This window comes from Oncorhynchus mykiss, chromosome 18 (genome assembly GCF_013265735.2).
Source record: "Oncorhynchus mykiss isolate Arlee chromosome 18, USDA_OmykA_1.1, whole genome shotgun sequence".
NCBI classification, from domain to species: Eukaryota; Metazoa; Chordata; class Actinopteri; order Salmoniformes; family Salmonidae; genus Oncorhynchus; species Oncorhynchus mykiss.
This window is the reverse complement of record NC_048582.1, coordinates 64,890,290-64,914,155: the sequence shown is the minus strand read 5'-3', so window position 1 is coordinate 64,914,155 and position 23,866 is coordinate 64,890,290. Positions and strand designations below refer to the sequence as shown.

At 45.6% G+C, this 23,866-nt stretch overlaps 1 protein-coding gene across 10 annotated transcripts in view; it reads right to left on the bottom strand.

Moving 5' to 3' along the window:
- The window catches only part of LOC110496692 (MAP7 domain-containing protein 1), a 91,834-nt gene that overhangs the window by 21,586 nt on the left and 46,382 nt on the right, over positions 1-23,866 (bottom strand). For 8 of the 10 annotated variants that reach the window (XM_036953502.1, XM_036953506.1, XM_036953505.1 and 5 more), the window contains 4 exons: positions 19,567-19,730; positions 18,698-18,806; positions 16,399-16,503; positions 8,053-8,181 (listed from right to left, as the gene is read on the bottom strand). In XM_036953502.1, coding sequence (XP_036809397.1) covers positions 8,053-8,181; positions 16,399-16,503; positions 18,698-18,806; positions 19,567-19,730 — 507 coding nt within the window. The remainder of the gene's footprint in view (positions 1-8,052; positions 8,182-16,398; positions 16,504-18,697; positions 18,807-19,566; positions 19,731-23,866) is intronic. The other 2 variants (XM_036953510.1, XM_036953511.1) reach the window with 1 other exon arrangement.

The window sequence follows — 23,866 nt, the reverse complement described above, 5'->3', positions numbered from 1 at the left end:
TATACTGTAACTAGTGGTAGTCTGGTGTATACTGTAACTAGTGGTAGTCTGGTGTGTACTGTACTGTAACTAGTGGTAGTCTGGTGTATACTGTACTGTAAATAGTGGTACTCTGGTGTGTACTGTACTGTACCTAGTGGTAGTCTGGTGTATACTGTACTGTACCTAGTGGTAGTCTGGTGTATACTGTAACTAGTGGTAGTCTGGTGTGTACTGTACTGTACATAGTGGTAGTCTGGTGTATACTGTACCTAGTGGTAGTCTGGTGTGTACTGTACTGTACCTAGTGGTAGTCTGGTGTATACTGTACCTAGTGGTAGTCTGGTGTGTACTGTACTGTACCTAGTGGTAGTCTGGTGTGTACTGTACTGTACCTAGTGGTACTCTGGTGTATACTGTACTGTACCTAGTGGTAGTCTGGTGTATACTGTACCTAGTGGTAGTCTGGTGTGTACTGTACTGTACCTAGTGGTACTCTGGTGTATACTGTACTGTACCTAATGGTACTCTGGTGTATACTGTACTGTACCTAGTGGTAGTCTGGTGTGTACTGTACTGTACCTAGTGGTAGTCTGGTGTGTACTGTACTGTACCTAGTGGTAGTCTGGTGTATACTGTACCTAGTGGTAGTCTGGTGTATACTGTACCTAGTGGTAGTCTGGTGTATACTGTACCTAGTGGTAGTCTGGTGTGTACTGTACTGTAACTAGTGGTAGTCTGGTGTGTACTGTACTGTACCTAGTGGTAGTCTGGTGTATACTGTACTGTACCTAGTGGTAGTCTGGTGTGTACTGTACTGTAACTAGTGGTAGTCTGGTGTATACTGTACTGTACCTAGTGGTAGTCTGGTGTGTACTGTACTGTACCTAGTGGTAGTCTGGTGTGTACTGTACTGTAACTAGTGGTAGTCTGGTGTGTACTGTACTGTACCTAGTGGTAGTCTGGTGTATACTGTACCTAGTGGTAGTCTGGTGTATACTTTAACTAGTGGTAGTCTGGTGTATACTGTACCTAGTGGTAGTCTGGTGTGTACTGTACCTAGTGGTAGTCTGGTGTGTACTGTACTGTACCTAATGGTAGTCTGGTGTGTACTGTACTGTACCTAGTGGTAGTCTGGTGTGTACTGTACTGTACCTAGTGGTAGTCTGGTGTGTACTGTACTGTACCTAGTGGTAGTCTGGTGTGTACTGTACTGTACCTAGTGGTAGTCTGGTGTGTACTGTACTGTACCTAGTGGTAGTCTGGTGTGTACTGTACTGTACCTAGTGGTAGTCTGGTGTGTACTGTACTGTAACTAGTGGTACTCTGGTGTATACTGTACTGTAACTAGTGGTAGTCTGGTGTATACTGTAACTAGTGGTAGTCTGGTGTATACTGTACTGTACCTAGTGGTAGTCTGGTGTATACTGTAACTAGTGGTAGTCTGGTGTGTACTGTACCTAGTGGTAGTCTGGTGTATACTGTACCTAGTGGTAGTCTGGTGTGTACTGTACTGTACCTAGTGGTAGTCTGGTGTATACTGTACCTAGTGGTAGTCTGGTGTGTACTGTACTGTACCTAGTGGTAGTCTGGTGTGTACTGTACTGTACCTAGTGGTACTCTGGTGTATACTGTACTGTACCTAGTGGTAGTCTGGTGTATACTGTACCTAGTGGTAGTCTGGTGTGTACTGTACTGTACCTAGTGGTACTCTGGTGTATACTGTACTGTATCTAGTGGTAGTCTGGTGTGTACTGTACTGTACCTAGTGGTAGTCTGGTGTGTACTGTAACTAGTGGTAGTCTGGTGTGTACTGTACTGTACCTAGTTGTAGTCTGGTGTGTACTGTACTGTACCTAGTGGTAGTCTGGTGTGTACTGTAACTAGTGGTAGTCTGGTGTGTACTGTACTGTACCTAGTGGTAGTCTGGTGTGTACTGTACTGTACCTAGTGGTACTCTGGTGTATACTGTACTGTACCTAGTGGTACTCTGGTGTATACTGTACCTAGTGGTAGTCTGGTGTGTACTGTACTGTATCTAGTGGTAGTCTGGTGTGTACTGTACTGTACCTAGTGGTAGTCTGGTGTGTACTGTAACTAGTGGTAGTCTGGTGTGTACTGTACTGTAACTAGTGGTAGTCTGGTGTGTACTGTACTGTATCTAGTGGTAGTCTGGTGTATACTGTAACTAGTGGTAGTCTGGTGTGTACTGTACTGTATCTAGTGGAAGTCTGGTGTGTACTGTACTGTACCTAGTGGTAGTCTGGTGTGTAGTGTACTGTAACTAGTGGTAGTCTGGTGTGTACTGTACTGTATCTAGTGGAAGTCTGGTGTGTACTGTACTGTACCTAGTGGTAGTCTGGTGTGTACTGTACTGTACCTAGTGGTAGTCTGGTGTATACTGTACTGTACCTAGTGGTAGTCTGGTGTGTACTGTACTGTAACTAGTGGTAGTCTGGTGTATACTGTACTGTACCTAGTGGTAGTCTGGTGTGTACTGTACTGTACCTAGTGGTAGTCTGGTGTGTACTGTACTGTAACTAGTGGTAGTCTGGTGTATACTGTACTGTACCTAGTGGTAGTCTGGTGTATATTGTACCTAGTGGTAGTCTGGTGTATACCTTAACTAGTGGTACTCTGGTGTATACTGTACCTAGTGGTAGTCTGGTGTGTACTGTACTGTACCTAATGGTAGTCTGGTGTGTACTGTACTGTACCTAATGGTAGTCTGGTGTGTACTGTACTGTACCTAGTGGTAGTCTGGTGTGTACTGTACTGTACCTAGTGGTAGTCTGGTGTGTACTGTACTGTACCTAGTGGTAGTCTGGTGTGTACTGTACTGTACCTAATGGTAGTCTGGTGTGTACTGTACTGTACCTAGTGGTAGTCTGGTGTGTACTGTACTGTACCTAGTGGTAGTCTGGTGTGTACTGTACTGTACCTAGTGGTAGTCTGGTGTGTACTGTACTGTACCTAGTGGTAGTCTGGTGTGTACTGTACTGTAACTAGTGGTAGTCTGGTGTATACTGTACTGTAAATAGTGGTACTCTGGTGTATACTGTACTGTAACTAGTGGTAGTCTGGTGTATACTGTAACTAGTGGTAGTCTGGTGTATATTGTACTGTAACTAGTGGTAGTCTGGTGTATACTGTAACTAGTGGTAGTCTGGTGTATACTGTAACTAGTGGTAGTCTGGTGTGTACTGTACTGTAACTAGTGGTAGTCTGGTGTATACTGTACTGTAAATAGTGGTACTCTGGTGTGTACTGTACTGTACCTAGTGGTAGTCTGGTGTATACTGTACTGTACCTAGTGGTAGTCTGGTGTATACTGTAACTAGTGGTAGTCTGGTGTGTACTGTACTGTACCTAGTGGTAGTCTGGTGTATACTGTACCTAGTGGTAGTCTGGTGTGTACTGTACTGTACCTAGTGGTAGTCTGGTGTATACTGTACCTAGTGGTAGTCTGGTGTGTACTGTACTGTACCTAGTGGTAGTCTGGTGTGTACTGTACTGTACCTAGTGGTACTCTGGTGTATACTGTACTGTACCTAGTGGTAGTCTGGTGTATACTGTACCTAGTGGTAGTCTGGTGTGTACTGTACTGTACCTAGTGGTACTCTGGTGTATACTGTACTGTACCTAATGGTACTCTGGTGTATACTGTACTGTACCTAGTGGTAGTCTGGTGTGTACTGTACTGTACCTAGTGGTAGTCTGGTGTGTACTGTACTGTACCTAGTGGTAGTCTGGTGTATACTGTACCTAGTGGTAGTCTGTTGTGTACTGTACTGTACCTAGTGGTAGTCTGGTGTGTACTGTACTGTACCTAGTGGTACTCTGGTGTATACTGTACTGTACCTAATGGTACTCTGGTGTATACTGTACTGTACCTAGTGGTAGTCTGGTGTGTACTGTACTGTACCTAGTGGTAGTCTGGTGTGTACTGTACTGTACCTAGTGGTAGTCTGGTGTATACTGTACCTAGTGGTAGTCTGGTGTGTACTGTACTGTACCTAGTGGTAGTCTGGTGTATACTGTACCTAGAGGTAGTCTGGTGTGTACTGTACCTAGTGGTAGTCTGGTGTGTACTGTACTGTACCTAGTGGTAGTCTGGTGTGTACTGTACCTAGTGGTAGTCTGGTGTATACTGTACCTAGTGGTAGTCTGGTGTGTACTGTACTGTACCTAGTGGTAGTCTGGTGTATACTGTACCTAGTGGTAGTCTGGTGTGTACTGTACTGTACCTAGTGGTAGTCTGGTGTATACTGTAACTAGTGGTAGTCTGGTGTGTACTGTACTGTACCTAGTGGTAGTCTGGTGTATACTGTACTGTACCTAGTGGTAGTCTGGTGTGTACTGTACTGTACCTAGTGGTAGTCTGGTGTGTACTGTACTGTACCTAGTGGTAGTCTGGTGTATACTGTACTGTACCTAGTGGTAGTCTGGTGTGTACTGTACCTAGTGGTAGTCTGGTGTGTACTGTACTGTACCTAGTGGTAGTCTGGTGTATACTGTACCTAGTGGTAGTCTGGTGTGTACTGTACTGTACCTAGTGGTAGTCTGGTGTATACTGTACCTAGTGGTAGTCTGGTGTATACTGTACCTAGTGGTAGTCTGGTGTATACTGTACCTAGTGGTAGCCTGGAGTATACTGTACTGTACCTAGTGGTAGTCTGGTGTGTACTGTACTGTACCTAGTGGTAGTCTGGTGTGTACTGTACTGTACCTAGTGGTAGTCTGGTGTGTACTGTACTGTACCTAGTGGTAGTCTGGTGTGTACTGTACTGTACCTAGTGGTAGTCTGGTGTGTACTGTACTGTACCTAGTGGTAGTCTGGTGTATACTGTACTGTACCTAGTGGTACTCTGGTGTGTACTGTACTGTACCTAGTGGTAGTCTGGTGTGTACTGTACTGTACCTAGTGGTAGTCTGGTGTGTACTGTACTGTACCTAGTGGTAGTCTGGTGTATACTGTAACTAGTGGTACTCTGGTGTATACTGTACTGTACCTAGTGGTAGTCTGGTGTATACTGTAACTAGTGGTAGTCTGGTGTATACTGTACTGTAACTAGTGGTAGTCTGGTGTATACTGTAACTAGTGGTAGTCTAGTGTGTACTGTACTGTACCTAGTGGTAGTCTGGTGTATACTGTAACTAGTGGTAGTCTGGTGTGTACTGTACTGTACCTAGTGGTAGTCTGGTGTATACTGTACCTAGTGGTAGTCTGATGTATACTGTACTGTACCTAGTGGTAGTCTGGTGTATACTGTACCTAGTGGTACTCTGGTGTATACTGTACTGTACCTAATGGTACTCTGGTGTATACTGTACTGTACCTAGTGGTAGTCTGGTGTGTACTGTACTGTACCTAGTGGTAGTCTGGTGTGTACTGTACTGTACCTAGTGGTAGTCTGGTGTATACTGTACCTAGTGGTAGTCTGGTGTGTACTGTACTGTACCTAGTGGTAGTCTGGTGTATACTGTACCTAGAGGTAGTCTGGTGTGTACTGTACTGTACCTAGTGGTACTCTGGTGTATACTGTACTGTACCTAATGGTACTCTGGTGTATACTGTACTGTACCTAGTGGTAGTCTGGTGTGTACTGTACTGTACCTAGTGGTAGTCTGGTGTGTACTGTACTGTACCTAGTGGTAGTCTGGTGTATACTGTACCTAGTGGTAGTCTGGTGTGTACTGTACTGTACCTAGTGGTAGTCTGGTGTATACTGTACCTAGAGGTAGTCTGGTGTGTACTGTACCTAGTGGTAGTCTGGTGTGTACTGTACTGTACCTAGTGGTAGTCTGGTGTGTACTGTACCTAGTGGTAGTCTGGTGTATACTGTAACTAGTGGTAGTCTGGTGTGTACTGTACTGTACCTAGTGGTAGTCTGGTGTATACTGTACCTAGTGGTAGTCTGGTGTGTACTGTACTGTACCTAGTGGTAGTCTGGTGTATACTGTAACTAGTGGTAGTCTGGTGTGTACTGTACTGTACCTAGTGGTAGTCTGGTGTATACTGTACTGTACCTAGTGGTAGTCTGGTGTGTACTGTACTGTACCTAGTGGCAGTCTGGTGTGTACTGTACTGTACCTAGTGGTAGTCTGGTGTATACTGTACTGTACCTAGTGGTAGTCTGGTGTGTACTGTACCTAGTGGTAGTCTGGTGTGTACTGTACTGTACCTAGTGGTAGTCTGGTGTATACTGTACCTAGTGGTAGTCTGGTGTGTACTGTACTGTACCTAGTGGTAGTCTGGTGTATACTGTACCTAGTGGTAGTCTGGTGTATACTGTACCTAGTGGTAGTCTGGTGTATACTGTACCTAGTGGTAGCCTGGAGTATACTGTACTGTACCTAGTGGTAGTCTGGTGTGTACTGTACTGTACCTAGTGGTAGTCTGGTGTGTACTGTACTGTACCTAGTGGTAGTCTGGTGTGTACTGTACTGTACCTAGTGGTAGTCTGGTGTGTACTGTACTGTACCTAGTGGTAGTCTGGTGTGTACTGTACTGTACCTAGTGGTAGTCTGGTGTATACTGTACTGTACCTAGTGGTACTCTGGTGTGTACTGTACTGTACCTAGTGGTAGTCTGGTGTGTACTGTACTGTACCTAGTGGTAGTCTGGTGTGTACTGTACTGTACCTAGTGGTAGTCTGGTGTATACTGTAACTAGTGGTACTCTGGTGTATACTGTACTGTACCTAGTGGTAGTCTGGTGTATACTGTAACTAGTGGTAGTCTGGTGTATACTGTACTGTAACTAGTGGTAGTCTGGTGTATACTGTAACTAGTGGTAGTCTAGTGTGTACTGTACTGTACCTAGTGGTAGTCTGGTGTATACTGTAACTAGTGGTAGTCTGGTGTGTACTGTACTGTACCTAGTGGTAGTCTGGTGTATACTGTACCTAGTGGTAGTCTGATGTATACTGTACTGTACCTAGTGGTAGTCTGGTGTATACTGTACCTAGTGGTAGTCTGGTGTGTACTGTACTGTACCTAGTGGTACTCTGGTGTATACTGTACTGTACCTAGTGGTAGTCTGATGTGTACTGTACTGTACCTAGTGGTAGTCTGGTGTATACTGTAACTAGTGGTAGTCTGGTGTGTACTGTACTGTACCTAATGGTAGTCTGGTGTGTACTGTACTGTAACTAGTGGTAGTCTGGTGTGTACTGTACTGTACCTAGTGGTAGTCTGATGTGTACTGTACTGTACCTAGTGGTAGTCTGGTGTGTACTGTACTGTACCTAATGGTAGTCTGGTGTGTACTGTACTGTACCTAGTGGTAGTCTGGTGTGTACTGTACTGTACCTAGTGGTAGTCTGGTGTGTACTGTACTGTACCTAGTGGTAGTCTGATGTGTACTGTACTGTACCTAGTGGTAGTCTGGTGTGTACTGTACTGTACCTAATGGTAGTCTGGTGTGTACTGTACTGTAACTAGTGGTAGTCTGGTGTGTACTGTACTGTACCTAGTGGTAGTCTGATGTGTACTGTACTGTACCTAGTGGTAGTCTGGTGTATACTGTAACTAGTGGTAGTCTGGTGTATACTGTACTGTACCTAGTGGTAGTCTGATGTGTACTGTACTGTACCTAGTGGTAGTCTGGTGTGTACTGTACTGTACCTAGTGGTACTCTGGTGTATACTGTACTGTACCTAATGGTACTCTGGTGTATACTGTACTGTACCTAGTGCTAGTCTGATGTGTACTGTACTGTACCTAGTGGTAGTCTGGTGTATACTGTAACTAGTGGTAGTCTGGTGTATACTGTAACTAGTGGTAGTCTGGTGTATACTGTAACTAGTGGTAGTCTGGTGTATACTGTACCTAGTGGTAGTCTGGTGTATACTGTAACTAGTGGTAGTCTGGTGTATACTGTAACTAGTGGTAGTCTGGTGTATACTGTAACTAGTGGTAGTCTGGTGTATACTGTAACTAGTGGTAGTCTGGTGTATATTGTACTGTAACGAGTGGTAGTCTGGTGTATGTATGCTGTAAGTTCCCCTTCCCTGGAAAAATAAGGGAGAGAAAGGATAAAGGTTCCTGTAGGGGTCAGAGGTCACTCACAGGGGTCCCGGGAGTCGCTAGTGTTGAGCAGGGTCACGGCGCTGCGGCTACGGGCCAGGAAGGACAGGGTGGGGGTCATGAGCCGCTCCACGATGCGGCTCTCCCACGGACTGAGACGCAGACTGCGAGCTGGCAGACACAAGAGGGCACTCTTTTACACACACACACACACACACACACACTGCAGAGTCCCCAGAATCAGACTCCCCAGTAGTGCACCACCAGATTACCCACCGTTCCCCAGTCACTCACTGACAACACCGTCTGATCATACTTACTAACTAGCTATTTCAGCCTGACCACTCTTACTACATACTGTGGAGACAGACTTCACTCCAGTTAAACATGATGGACAGGTGGAGAAATCTGGAGATATTTCACCCACATGTACAGTACCAGTCAAAAGTTTGGACACACCTACTCATTACAGTTTTTTTTGTCCTATTTTCTACATTGTAGAATAATAGTGAAGATATCAACACTATGAAATAACACGTATGTAGTAACCAAAAAAGTGTTAAACAAATCAAAATATATTTTATATTTGAGATTCTTCAAAGTAGCCACCATTTGCCTTGATGACAGGTTTGCACACTCTTGGCATTCTCTCAACCAGCTTCATGAGGTAGTCACCTGGAATGCATTTCAATGAACAGGTGTGTCTTGTTAAAAGTTAATTTGTGGAATTTCTTCCCTTCTTAATGTTTTGAGACAATCAGTTGTGTTGTGACAAGGTAGGGGTGATATACAGAAGATGGCCCTATTTGGTAAAAGACCATATTATGGCAAGAACAGCTCAAATAATCAAAGAGAAACGACAACCCATCATTACTTTAAGACATGAAGGTCAGTCAATACGAAACATTTCAAGAACCTTGAAAGTTTCTTCAAGTGCAGTCGCAAATACCATCAAGCGCTATGATAAATCTAGCTCTCATGAAGACTGCCACAGGAAATTAAAACCCAGAGTTAACTCTGCTGCAGAGGATAAGTTCATTACAGTTACCAGCCTCAGAAATTGCAGCCCAAATAAATGCTTCACAGAGTTGCCGTAACAGACACATCTCAACATCAACTGTTCAGAGGAGACTGCGTGAATCAGGCCTTCATGGTCGAAATGCTGCAAAGAAACCACTACTAAAGGACACCAATGAGAAGAAGAGACGTGCTTGGCCAAGAAACAAGAGCAATGGACATTAGACTGGTGTAGTCCAAATTGAGCCTAATTGTTGGGTCCAGTCAGCTATGCTAATGAGCGTCCCAAACGGTACCATAACCCCTATTTAGTGCCCTTCTTTTTACCAGCCCCCATAGGGCTCTGGTCAAAAGTAGTGCACTATACTATATACTGTATAGGGTGCAGTTTGGGATACAACTCTTGTGTGGATCACTCAGCTCTCTCTGTATCCTCTAACTGATGGCGTGCCACACAGAATGTTGCCCCGTTGACTCTTTGCTCAGCAATGAAGTCAGACTGGAATCAGAAACTGGAATCAGAAAAAATGCTGTTTATAGAGGAACATCTCAATATGTCCTCTTATTAAGCATTATCCTGTAATAACAACATTGAATGCGTACACACACACACACACACACACACAGTCACACACACACACAGTCACGCACACACACAGTCACACACACGCACAGTCACACACAGTCACACACATGCACAAGCACAGTCACACGCACACACACAGTCACACACACACACACAGTCACGCACAGTCACGCACACACACAGTCACGCACAGTCACGCACACACACAGTCACACACACACAATCACGCACAGTCACGCGCACACACACAATCACACACACACACACACACAGTCACGCACACACACACAGTCATGCACACAGTCACCCAAGCACAGAAAGTTTACAATCACAACGGCAACACCAAGAAGCTGATGATAAGCGTGAGTCGTGACACTTCATTTCTGCAGATGCATGTAAAGCACATTTAGGATGGTACTGATCAGTGAATGGAAAACACTGAAAAGCTTTGACTATCCCATAACATTGACTGGTTCATATTATTTAATGGACCAGGGGTCACCTTCGCTGTATTTTGGACAGATCATTTTCACAAAGTGTTTTATGGTTGATAACCCAACTTGGGCCCGGGCCTGTTGCTAAGCAACAGTGAGGCGGCTTATTTTCTCCTTCAATGCGGCAAGACATTTACTGCTGCTGCCTGATATAGTGAACACCTGGTAGATAAGTCATGGGGCTCTAAAAAACCCATCAGGCTATTACAGGCCTATGTATATCCCACAGCCAGAACATTTGAACTGCCTAGTCGACTGGATTTCATATTGCAGGTCCTGGAAAATATCAGTCTGCTGAAGAGAGGACATTCTGTGTCAAGTATTTAGAATTGACTTGACTGAGTATTGAATTTGTTCGGGAAGATCAATAAAAGCTGACTGCGTGTAGTCAGTGATGAGTGACATGACAACTTCTGATGGTGGAGATCCAGAGGGTGGAAGAGGACTTGGACAGCCTTCAAAAATAATAGATGACGAGCTAATGACATATATTATAGCAAACTGATGACCTCTCTACCTAAGATCTCCTCCACCTAAGATCTCCTCCATCCAAGATCTCCTCCGCCTAAGATCTCCTCCGCCTAAGATCTCCTCCGCCTAAGGTCTCCTCCGCCTAAGATCTCCTCCATCTAAGATCTCCTCCGCCTAAGATCTCCATCTAAGATATACTCCATCTAAGATCTCCTCCATCCAAGATTTCCTCCATCTAAGATCTCCTCCATCTAAGATCTCCTCCATCCAAGATCTCCTCCATCCAAGATCTCCTCCATCCAAGATCTCCTCCGCCTAAGATCTCCTCCATCTAAGATATCCTCCATCCAAGATTTCCTCCATCTAAGATCTCCTCCATCTAAGATCTCCTCCATCCAAGATCTCCTCCATCCAAGATCTCCTCCATCCAAGATCTCCTCCGCCTAAGATCTCATCCACCTAAGATCTCCTCCGCCTAAGATCTCCATCTAAGATATACTCCATCTAAGATCTCCTCCATCCAAGATTTCCTCCATCTAAGATCTCCTCCATCCAAGATCTCCTCCATCCAAGATCTCCTCCATCCAAGATCTCCTCCATCCAAGATCTCCTCCATCCAAGATCTCCTCCACCTAAGATCTCATCCGCCTAAGATCTCCTCCATCTAAGATCTCCTCCATCTAAGATCTCCTCCATCCAAGATCTCCTCCATCCAAGATCTCCTCCGCCTAAGATCTCATCCACCTAAGATCTCCTCCATCTAAGATCTCCTCCATCTAAGATCTCCTCCATCTAAGATCTCCCCCATCTAAGATCTCATCCACCTAAGATCTCCTCCATCTAAGATCTCCTCCATCTAAGATCTCATCCACCTAAGATCTCCATCTAAGATCTCCCCTACCTAAGATCTCCTCTCCTCATGTTATTACTGCACATGTGATAATTAGATAAAGAGTTCATCAATGACTACCTGACCATTTACATGACACTATCTGGCCATTATGGTGGAAAATTGCAGGATTATGTTATAATACTTTTATTGCATCAAATTGTTGTTTTATGTAACAGAATAACTATTGTGTGTGTGTTCTACTGAGGATGGGCCTCTGGGAGATAACACTGACAGGGGATTTATGATGTCTTTTGGGTGATAAAACCTAAAGAGCATTCCAGAGCATGAGTTAATGTTTCTGTTCCATATGGTACCAGGGAGAGATGACCCCAGGGCCAGACTCTGGTCTGTAGACAAAGATGACTGTTTTTACAGCAGATACTGTCTGCTATGAATTATAGGTATCTTTCATACAAATCGTAACCCTGTGACCCATTCTATATATCTGTTGTTCGTCATGTAGGCTGAAAGGGGTGTATCTTGGCTATAAAATACCTTTGTACTTTTGTCTCAACGAATCATCTGAGGGTGATTCGTCGACCAGCCATCGCTATTGCAAAACTCTCACTAACAAAGATTTAGTTTAAGTATAACTCTGACTTGTGTGATAAGTTTGTCTCTCCTCAGTTGATAGTAAAGAAATGAACCACGACACCATTTACAATATACTATCTGACCATTGACATTACACTATCTATCTACATTACACTATCTATTTGCATTACACTATTTGATCATTTACATTACATTATCTGACCAATGACATTACATTATCTGACCATTGACATTACATTATCTGACCATTGATATTACACTAGTCTTCTTCCAAGCCAAAATGGAGAATCCTTAGCATTAGATGAAACATTAGCCACAGTCACATTACAATACCCATCTCTACCACCACCGAACCACACCATGCCATCATGACCACCAAACCACACCACCACCTCTACCACCACCACCACACCTCTACCACATCTCTACCACCACCGAACCACACCATGCCATCATGACCACTGAACCACCGAACCACACCATGCCATCATGACCACTGAACCACACCATGCCATCATGATCACCAAACCACACCACCACCTCTACCACCACCACCACCACCGAACCACACCATGCCATCATGACCACTGAACCACCTCTACCACCGAACCACACCATGCCATCATGACCACTGAACCACACCACCACCTCTACACCTCCACCACCAAACCACACCATGCCATCATGACCACAGAACCACACCATGCCATCATGACCAGCGAACCACACCACCACCTCTACCACCACCACCACACCTCTACCACGACCGAACCACACCATGCCATCATGACCACTGAACCACCACCTCTACACCTCCACCTCCGAACCACACCATGCCATCATGACCACTGAACCACCTCTACCACCGAACCACACCATGCCATCATGACCACTGAACCACACCATGCCACCATGACCACTGAACCACACCATGCCACCATGACCACTGAACCAGACCACCACCTCTACCACCACCACCACACCTCCACCATCTCCACCACCTCCACCATCACCACCTCTACCACCACCACATCTCCACCACCACCACCACCACCATGCCATCATGACAACTGAACCACACCCCCACGACACCACCACCTCTACCACCACCTCTACCATCACACCTCTACCACCTCTACACCTCCACCACCACCCCTCTACCACCACCATCTCCACCACCTCCTCTACCACCACCTCCACCACCACACTTCTACCACCACCATCTCCACCACCTCCTCTACCACCACCTCCACCACCACACTTCTACCACCACCATCTCCACCACCTCCTCTACCTCCACCACCACCTCCACCACCACACTTCTACCACCACCATCTCCACCACCTCCTCTACCTCCACCACCACACCTCCACCACCTCCTCTACCACCACCTCCACCACCTCCTCTACCACCACACCACCACCACACCTCCTCCACCACCACACCTCTACCACCACACCTCTACCGACCTCCTCCACACCTCTACCACCACCTCCACCTCTACCACCACCACACCTCTACCGACCTCCTCCACACCTCTACCACCTCCCTCTATCAACTCTACCACACCTCCACCACCACACCTCTATCAACTCTACCACACCTCCACCTCCACCACACCTCCTCCACCACACCTCTATCAACTCTACCACACCTCCACCTCCACACCTCTACCAACTCTACCACACCTCCACCACCACATCTCTACCACCTCCACCACCACCACCACATCTCTATCACCTCTACCACCACACCTCTATCACCTCTACCACCACACCTCTACCACCTCCAACACCACCACATCTCTACCACCTCCAACACCACCACATCTCTACCACCACCACCACACCTCTATCACCTCTACCACCACACCTCTACCACCACACCTCTACCACCACCACCACACCTCTACCACCTCCAACACCACCACATCTCTACCACCACCACCACACCTCTATCACCTCTACCACCACACCTCTACCACCTCTACCACCACCACAACACCTCTACCACCACCACCACACCTCTACCACCTCCAACACCACCACATCTCTACCACCACCACCACACCTCTATCACCTCTACCACCACCACCACATCTCTACCACCACCACCACATCTCTACCACCACCACCACATCTCTACCACCACCACCACATCTCTACCACCTCCACCACCACACCTCTACCACCTCCAACACCACCACACCTCTATCACCTCTACCACCCCACCTCTACCACCTCCACCACCACCACATCTCTACCACCTCCACCACCACATCTCTACCACCACCACCACACCTCTATCACCTCTACCACCACACCTCTACCACCTCCACCACCACCACATCTCTACCACCTCCACCACCACCACCACATCTCTACCACCTCTACCACCACCAAACCTCTACCACCTCCACCACCACACCTCCACCACCACACCTCTACCACCTCCACCACCACACCTCTACCACCTCCACACCTCTACCACCTCCACCACCACACCTCTACCACCTCCACACCTCTACCACCTCCACCACCACACCTCTATAACCTCTTCCACCACCACCACATCTCTACCACCACCACCACCACCACCACACCTCTACCACCCCCACCACCACACCTCCACCACCACACCTCTACCACCTCCACCACCACACCTCTACCACCTCCACACCTCTACCACCTCCACCACCACACCTCTATCACCTCCACCACCACACCTCTATCACCTCTACCACCACATCTCTATCACCTCTACCACCACACCTCTACCACCTCCACCACCACCACCACCACATCTCTACCACCTTTACCACCTCCTATCACCTCCACACCTCTACCGACCTCCACCACACCTCTACCGACCTCCACCACACCTCATTCACCCCCACCACACCTCCACCACCACACCTCTATCAACTCTACCACACCTCCACCACCCCCCCACCACCACACCTCCACCACACCTCTATCACCTCTATCACCACACCTCTACCACCTCCTCCACCACCACCCCACCTCTACCACCACCACCACCTCTACCACCACCTCTACCACCACCACACCTCCACCACCACCACGTCCTCTCCACCACACCTCTACCACCACCCCCATGCCACCTCCACATCTACCACCACCACACCTCCACCACCCCCCCACCACCACACCTCCATCACCACACCTCTACCACCTCCTCCACCACCACCCCACCTCTACCACCACCACACCTCTCCACCACCACCTCTACCACCACCACGCCACATACCGCACCTCCACCACCCCCCCACCACCACACCTCCACCACACCTCTATCACCTCCATCACCACACCTCTACCACCTCCTCCACCACCACCCCACCTCTACCCCCACCTCTCCACCACCACCACCACACCTCCACCACCACCACGTCCTCTCCACCACACCCTCTACCACCACCACACCACCTCCACATCTACCACCACCACACCTCCACCACCACACCCTCTACCACCACCACGCCACCTCCACATCTACCACCACCACACCTCCACCACCCCCCCACCACCACACCTCCATCACCTCCATCACCACACCTCTACCACCTCCTCCACCACCACCCCACCTCTACCACCACCACCACCTCTACCACCACCACCACACCTCCACCACCACCACCTCTACCACCACCACACCTCCACCACCTCTACCACCACCACACCGCCACCACCACCTCTACCACCTCCACCACACCGCCACCTCCTCCACCACCACCACCACCTCCTCTACCACGACCTCTACCGCCACCACCTCTACCACCACCTCCTCTACCACCACCTCTACCACCACCACCACCACCACCTCTACCACCACCACACCTCCACCACCTCCTCTACCACCACCACTTCCACCACCACCTCTACCACCCCCACCACCTCTACCACACCTCTACCACCACCACCACCTCTACCACCCCCACCACCTCCTCTACCACCACTACCACTACCACCACCTTTCAAACCAGCACAGCTTATGACCAACAGCAGAGTGGAGGACAACCAAAGAGTGTGGAATAGAAGGGTGTCATGACTGAAGTGACAGAAACCTATACACACCAATAGAGGGAAAAAATGATCACAAAATATGGAATAATATAGATGTCTGGTCTGAGACGGGTAATGTAGTGTATTAAGGATAGGAAATGTGTTGTAAGGATAGGAAATGATTGGTCACCAGGCAACAGGCAGGCAGGCAGGCAGGCCACCAGGCCACAGTTAAAACTAAAACCAGGTAATAAGGAGGATCTGAGAGGGGAAGGGAGTGGGGAAAAGGGGAGGAGGGGGACTGATATAGAGGCCTGGTGGACATTGACGCGGGTCGGTCATCCTTACTTCTGTTGGGGGAGTTCCAGAGGGTTGCAGAGGACTTGGACAGCCTGTTGTTAATGACAGGGTCCACCTGTCTCGGTAAGTTGACAGTGGAGGCCGAACATCTGCCTGCACCAGAGAGAACGCAACAGACAACAACTGTTCACAAGGCTGGCGGGGTGGGGAACCCAAGGATGTACTGTAGACGTAGGCCTAGTGTCGATGAGCTCGCCCTCTGTCTGTCTCTGTCTGTCTCTCTCAGTCTGTCTGTCTGTCTGGATCATGCAGTTGACAGAGCTTATAGCAGAGTGGGACCACATCATTCATTGATTCACTGATTCATTGTAGTTTAGGGCACTCTAAACCCCAGAAACAGATGGCGTCTAAACCCAGAAACAAATGGCGTCTAAAACCCAGAAACAGATGGCGTCTAAACCCAGAAACAAATGGCGTCTAAACCCCAGAAACAGATGGCGTCTAAACCCAGAAACAAATGGCGTCTAAAACCCAGAAACAGATGGCGTCTAAACCCAGAAACAAATGGCGTCTAAACCCAGAAACAAATGGCGTCTAAACCCCAGAAACAGATGGCGTCTAAACCCAGAAACAAATGGCGTCTAAAACCCAGAAACAAATGGCGTCTAAACCCAGAAACAAATGGCGTCTAAACCCCAGAAACAGATGGCGTCTAAACCCAGAAACAAATGGCGTCTAAAACCCAGAAACAAATGGCGTTTAAAACCCAGAAACAGATGGCGTCTAAACCCAGAAACAAATGGCGTCTAAAACCCAGAAACAAATGGCGTCTAAAACCCAGAAACAAATGGCGTCTAAACCCCAGAAACAGGTGGCGTTTAAACCCCAGAAACAGATGGCGTCTAAACCCCAGAAACAGATGGCGTCTAAACCCCAGAAACAAATGGCGTCTAAAACCCAGAAACAGATGGTGTCTAAACCCCAGAAACAAATGGCGTCTAAAACCCAGAAACAGATGGCGTCTAAACCCAGAAACAGATGGCGTCTAAACCCAGAAACAGATGGCGTCTAAACCCCAGAAACAAATGGCGTCTAAACCCCAGAAACAGATGGCGTCTAAACCCCAGAAACAGATGGCGTCTAAACCCCAGAAACAGATGGCGTCTAAAACCCAGAAACAGATGGCGTCTAAACCCAGAAACAGATGGCGTCTAAACCCAGAAACAGATGGCGTCTAAACCCCAGAAACAAATGGCGTCTAAACCCCAGAAACAGATGGCGTCTAAACCCAGAAACAGATGGCGTCTAAACCCCAGAAACAAATGGCGTCTAAACCCCAGAAACAGATGGCGTCTAAACTCCAGAAACAGATGGCGTCTAAACCCAGAAACAGATGGCGTCTAAACCCCAGAAACAAATGGCGTCTAAACCCCAGAAACAGATGGCGTCTAAACCCCAGAAACAGATGGCGTCTAAACCCCAGAAACAGATGGCGTCTAAACCCCAGAAACAAATATTTCTAGAGAACACCAAGTGGTATAGATTGTTTGGTTTGAACTACAAAGACTAAGAAACAAACAAACAAAAACACACACACACACACACACACACACACATTCGTATTTAGACTTCAGAGAGGAGAGAAGGCTCCTGACATCGTCACAATCCAAGAGAAGGCCTGCCTTTCACAAGCTTGAGTCATTGTTGGACTGAGCAGCATAGTGTACTGTAGGAGACAGTTGGCATTCTGAACACTGAGAATGTTCCTCACAGCTCTGTGATAAACTCAACACCTTGCAGTTCACACAGCAAGTCTAATGAAACATTTATACGACATATTCCCCTCTGTCTCCTATATCTGGATTCTACTGAACAGTTAGAATCTAGAGTCTGAGAAACAGTTCAGATGAGAAGGATCAATACAAATCTAGTCTAGCCATAGGCAACATACTGTTAGTAAACATGAATTATATAATGACTCATCTAGCTATATTAAGTCCTCAGATGAGAACATTACCACCCCTAAACCAAATTACAATCCCACCCCTACGACACCCAAACTGTAGGACACTGTAAATCAACATTAGTTAGTCTGGAACGTCTCAGTCCTGTTCTATGCTGCTCAATGAGGGAACTGTGTGAGCAGTTGTACGAGACATCATGGGGTCCTAGGTGGTTCGGCTCTATGTAGTAATATGTGGTTCTATGAGGTTCTGTGTGGTTCTATGAGGTTCTATGTGGTTCCATGAGGTTCTATGTGGTTCTATGAGGATCTATGAGGTTCCATGAGGTTCTATGTGGTTCTATGAGGTTCTATGAGGTTCTATGTGGTTCCAGTGCTGCTCACTTTGTCGGCGCGAGGTCTGGTTGAGGCCTCCAGCCCAGGACCATCTCTGCTGACGGATCTCAGCCCAAGTCTTTTTGGTTGACTTCCTGATGGCCGCCTCGTAGCGCTCCTGTGGTGGGGTAAAAGGGAGACAAAACTTTGACTCACTCAAACAGCTACTGAGGACCTCAACGTGTAATGTTTCTACAACCTTCAACCACTATGTGTATGTACCCTGTAACCTTGTCCCCACAAAGCAAAAGCTGAGTTTCTATATTTGTAATCAGCAAACGCTTAGATACAGTGACCAAATACTTATTTTCAACCATAATTTGCAAATAAATAAATAAAAAATCCTACAATGTGATTTTCTGATTTTTTTTTCTAATTTTGTCTGTCATAGTTGAAGTGTACCCATGATGAAAATTACAGGCCTCTCTCATCTTTTTAAGTGGGACAACTTGCACAATTGGTGGCTGACTAAATACTTTTTTGCCCCACTGTAGTTGGATGGGCTATGTACAGCTGCAACGGTCGGTAAGCTGCTCAGATAGCTGATGCTTAAAGTTAGTGAGGGAGATACAAGTCTCCAACTTTGGGAGATTTCTGCAGTTCGTTCCCGTCACTGGCAGCAGAGAACTGGAAGGAAAGGTGGACAAATAAGGTGTTGGTTGGGGATGACCAGTGAGATATACCTGCTGGAGCGAGTGCTACGGGTGGGTGTTGTTATGGTGACCAGTAAGCTGATATAAGGCGGAGCTTTACCTAGCAAAGATATACACTTAGGTACAGTATGCTGTCCCCTTGCCTGTAACAAAACTACCTACAAAACTGAACACAACACTTGAGCAACAGAGAGATCTTGAAGGTGACCCTCCTCCAGTCCCCACCTTGTTCTTCTCTAGTTTCTGCCTCTGTTTCTCTTCCAGGAGGGCTCTGCGTTTCTCAAGCTTCAGTCTCTGGTCCTCCAGCCTCCTCCTACGTTCCTCCAGCTGGCTCTCCCTCAGACGCCTAGCCTTCTCCTCCTTCTCCAGCCACTGGGCCTTCTTAGTCGCTAGACAACGGGAGGCAACGGGTACAGGGTTTTTTAGATTTGTTTTATTTCACATGATTTAGTTTTATTTATTTTAATGTTCTGAAATTATTCAGACCCCTTGACTTAAAAAAAAATAAAAAGTGTTACAGCCTCATTCTACCCTGGAGTAATTTAAATGTTTATTTGCAAACATTTCTAAAAATCTGTTTTTGCTTTGTCATTATGTGGTATTGTGTGTAGATTGACGAAGGGGGAAAAAAAACAAATCAATTTTAGAATAAGGCTGTAACTTAACAAAATGTTGAAAAAGTCAAGGGCTCTAGAATACTTTCCGAGTGCATTGTACATAGCAGCTAAAAGGTGCATTGCGCATACATCAGGAAACTCAAGAAAACAAAACAAATTAGCTAGTCAAGTTAGCTAGTCAAGAAAGTGTAGAAATCATGAATGGAATAATGGACAATTCAGGGTTAGTTGAAGCAACTAATAACCTCTTTCTCTCAATCTCTCTTTGTTTTTGTCTGCCCTCCATATATCTCTGCACTAGCTGGTCATAATAAACAACTCGAAACGACTGAACACTACATATTGGGTCGTTGTTTGTCCATTGAGACAAACTCTGGCCTTGTGATCTCACAGTTTAAGGCTGTTAAAAGTCTCATGGCTTCTAGGAACCAGTTTGGAAAAGGTAGAAGAATAGAATGGGAAGAAGACAGTTGTTTGCACCCTCCCATAGGCCTAATTGCAATCCTACTCTAGTCATCATAACAGTCAACAAGTAGTAGTATTAGTAGCAGTAATAGCAGTAGTACAAGTAGTAGACAGTAGTAGTAGTAGTAGTAGTAGTAGCAGCAGTAGTACAAGTAGTAGACAGTAGTAGTAGTAGTAGTAGTAGTAGTAGTAGTAGCAGCAGCAGCAGTAGTAGTAGTACTAGACAGTAGTAGTAGTAGTAGTAGTACTAGACAGTAGTAGTAGTAGTAGTACTAGACAGTAGTAGTAGTAGTAGTACTAGACAGTAGTAGTAGTAGTAGACAGTGGTAGTAGACAGTAGTAGTAGTAGTAGTAGTAGTAGTAGTAGACTGTAGTAGTAGTAGTAGTAGTAGACTGTAGTAGTAGTAGAAGTAGTAGACAATAGTAGTAGTAGACAGTAATAGACAGTAGTAGACAGTAGTAGTAGACAGTAGTAGTAGACAGTAGTAGTAGTAGTAGTAGACAGTAGTAGTAGTAGTAGTAGACAGTAGCAGTAGTAGTAGTAGTAGACAGTAGTAGTAGTAGTAGTAGTAGACAGTAGTAGTAGACAGTAGTAGACAGTAGTAGTAGTATTAGTAGTAGTAGTAGTAGTAGTAGTAGACAGCAGTAGTAGTTGTAGTAGTAGTAGTAGACAGCAATAGTAGTAGTAGTAGTAGTAGTAGTAGTAGTAGACAGCAATAGTAGTAGTAGTAGTAGTAGTAGTAGTAGTAGTAGTAGACAGCAATAGTAGTAGTAGTAGTAGTAGTAGTAGTAGTAGTAGTAGTAGTAGACAGCAATAGTAGTAGTAGTAGTAGTAGTAGTAGTAGTAGTAGACAGCAATAGTAGTAGTAGTAGTAGTAGTAGTAGTAGTAGACAGCAATAGTAGTAATAGACTGTAGACAGTAGTAGTAGACAGTAGTAGTAGTAGCAGTAGACTGTAGTAGTAGTAGTAGTAGTAGTAGACTGTAGTAGTAGTAGTAGACTGTAGTAGTAGTAGACTGTAGACAGTAGTAGTAGTAGTAGTAGACTGTAGACAGTAGTAGTAGTAGACTGTAGTAGTAGTAGTAGTAGTAGTAGACTGTAGTAGTAGTAGTAGCAATAGTAGTTGTAGACAGTAGTAGTAGACAGTAGTAGTAGTAGTAGTAGACTGTAGTAGTAGTAGAAGTAGTAGACAATAGTAGTAGTAGACAGTAGTAGACAGTAGTAGTAGACAGTAGTAGTAGTAGTAGTAGACTGTAGTAGTAGTAGTAGTAGTAGACTGTAGTAGTAGTAGAAGTAGTAGACAATAGTAGTAGTAGACAGTAGTAGTAGACAGTAGTAGTAGTAGTAGTAGTAGTAGTAGTAGTAGTAGTAGTAGTAGTAGACAGCAGTAATAGTTGTAGTAGTAGTAGTAGACAGCAATAGTAGTAGTAGTAGTAGTAGTAGTAGTAGACAGCAATAGTAGTAGTAGTAGACAGCAGTAGTAGTTGTAGTAGTAGTAGTAGACAGCAGTAGTAGTAGTAGTAGTAGTAGTAGACAGCAATAGTAGTAGTAGTAGTAGTAGACAGCAATAGTAGTAGTAGTAGTAGTTGTAGTAGACAGCAATAGTAGTAGTAGTAGACAGCAATAGTAGTAGTAGTAGTAGTTGTAGTAGACAGCAATAGTAGTAGTAGTAGACAGCAATAGTAGTAGTAGTAGTAGTAGACAGCAATAGTAGTAGTAGTAGTAGTGTCCCACTGCGTTTTATTCGTGCCCTCTAGCAGATACTGAGTTTCACTCCACAGTCTGCGTCTCATTTCTGACAGCCACAATTAAAATACAATGACTCTGCTTTGTTTAAACTCCCAGCATGCTGTGCACCAGCTGTGTCCTCTCAGCTCATTGGGCCTCCCCTGAGGTAGACACGCCACATGTGTACTGTATCTCAGAGTGGCATTTCCTGTTTTGCAGTCCTCTGCATGTGGACCTACTTCCTATACACATGTGTTGTTAAAGACTAGCATGGTGAGGGGCAGGATACGTGTGAAGAAGTTTTTTGGATGAAGCTCAGTGTTGAATGGAGGGAAATTAATGTGAGGTGTCTTTTATGAAGCATGCAATCCTCATTCCGGAATATTAAAACATTGAACGAAATACATGAGTGTTTGATGTTAGAAGACGAGGTCCTGATTTGTATTCTGTTCACCAGTCCTTCCCGAGCCGTTCTCTATGTTAAGAGGTAGAATACTCTAGTCTGTCTGCACCCCCATCCACAAAGACAACACTTTCTCCATGTCTCCATCATGGAATAAAATCTTATTATATTCGTTTTCAGTACATCTGATTGGCAGAAATACATTGAGTGCATGCCCTTTCACATTGTGATGGCAGCTTCATATAAAATGTCCTTTACATAACAGCCCCATGGTTTAATGTACGGTGTGTTCTCTCTCATATGTGGTTCAACGGATGAGTACGAATGATAATCACGTGTTCCTTTTTTCTCAGCATGTCATCATCAGTACAGTATACATACTGTAGTATACCCAACCATAAACATACAGTATACATACTGTAGTATACCCAACCATAAACATACAGTATACATACTGTTGTATACCCAACCATAAACATACAGTATACATACTGTAGTATACCCAACCATAAACATACAGTATACATACTGTTGTACATCCAACCATAAACATACAGTATACATACTGTAGTACATCCAACCATAAACATACAGTATACATACTGTAATACATCCAACCGTAAACATACAGTATACATACTGTAGTATACCCAACCATAAACATACAGTATACATACTGTAATACATCCAACCGTAAACATACAGTATACATACTGTAGTACATCCAACCATAAATGCTTGATGAAGTGAGATCTAAACATTTGCAGTCTGTAGTCCATATGAGATTCATATCTTACATCTGGACAGACAGAGAGATTGTTCCAAATGGCACCCTATTCACTATCTAGTGCAATACTTTTGACCAGAGTCCTATGGCTAATGACACCCTATTCACTATATAGTGCACTACTTTTGACCAGAGTCCTATGGCTAATGACGCCCTATTCACTATCTAGTGCACTACTTTTGACCAGAGTCCTATGGCTAATGACGCCCTATTCACTATCTAGTGCACTACTTTTGACCAGAGTCCTATGGCTAATGACGCCCTATTCACTATCTAGTGCACTACTTTTGACCAGAGTCCTATGGCTAATGACGCCCTATTCACTATCTAGTGCACTACTTTTGATCAGGGCCCATAGGGAATTATCAGGTAAAGAAAAGGCTTCTTCCATTGGTTGGCTTCTGAAATGATTCCGTTGGCATGGCGATTATAATGAATCTAATGAAATGAGTAATTACATCTAATCTGTCTGAGAGGCCCGGCGGGTCAGTTCACAGTAATGACTACACATTTTTCACGCCTCGC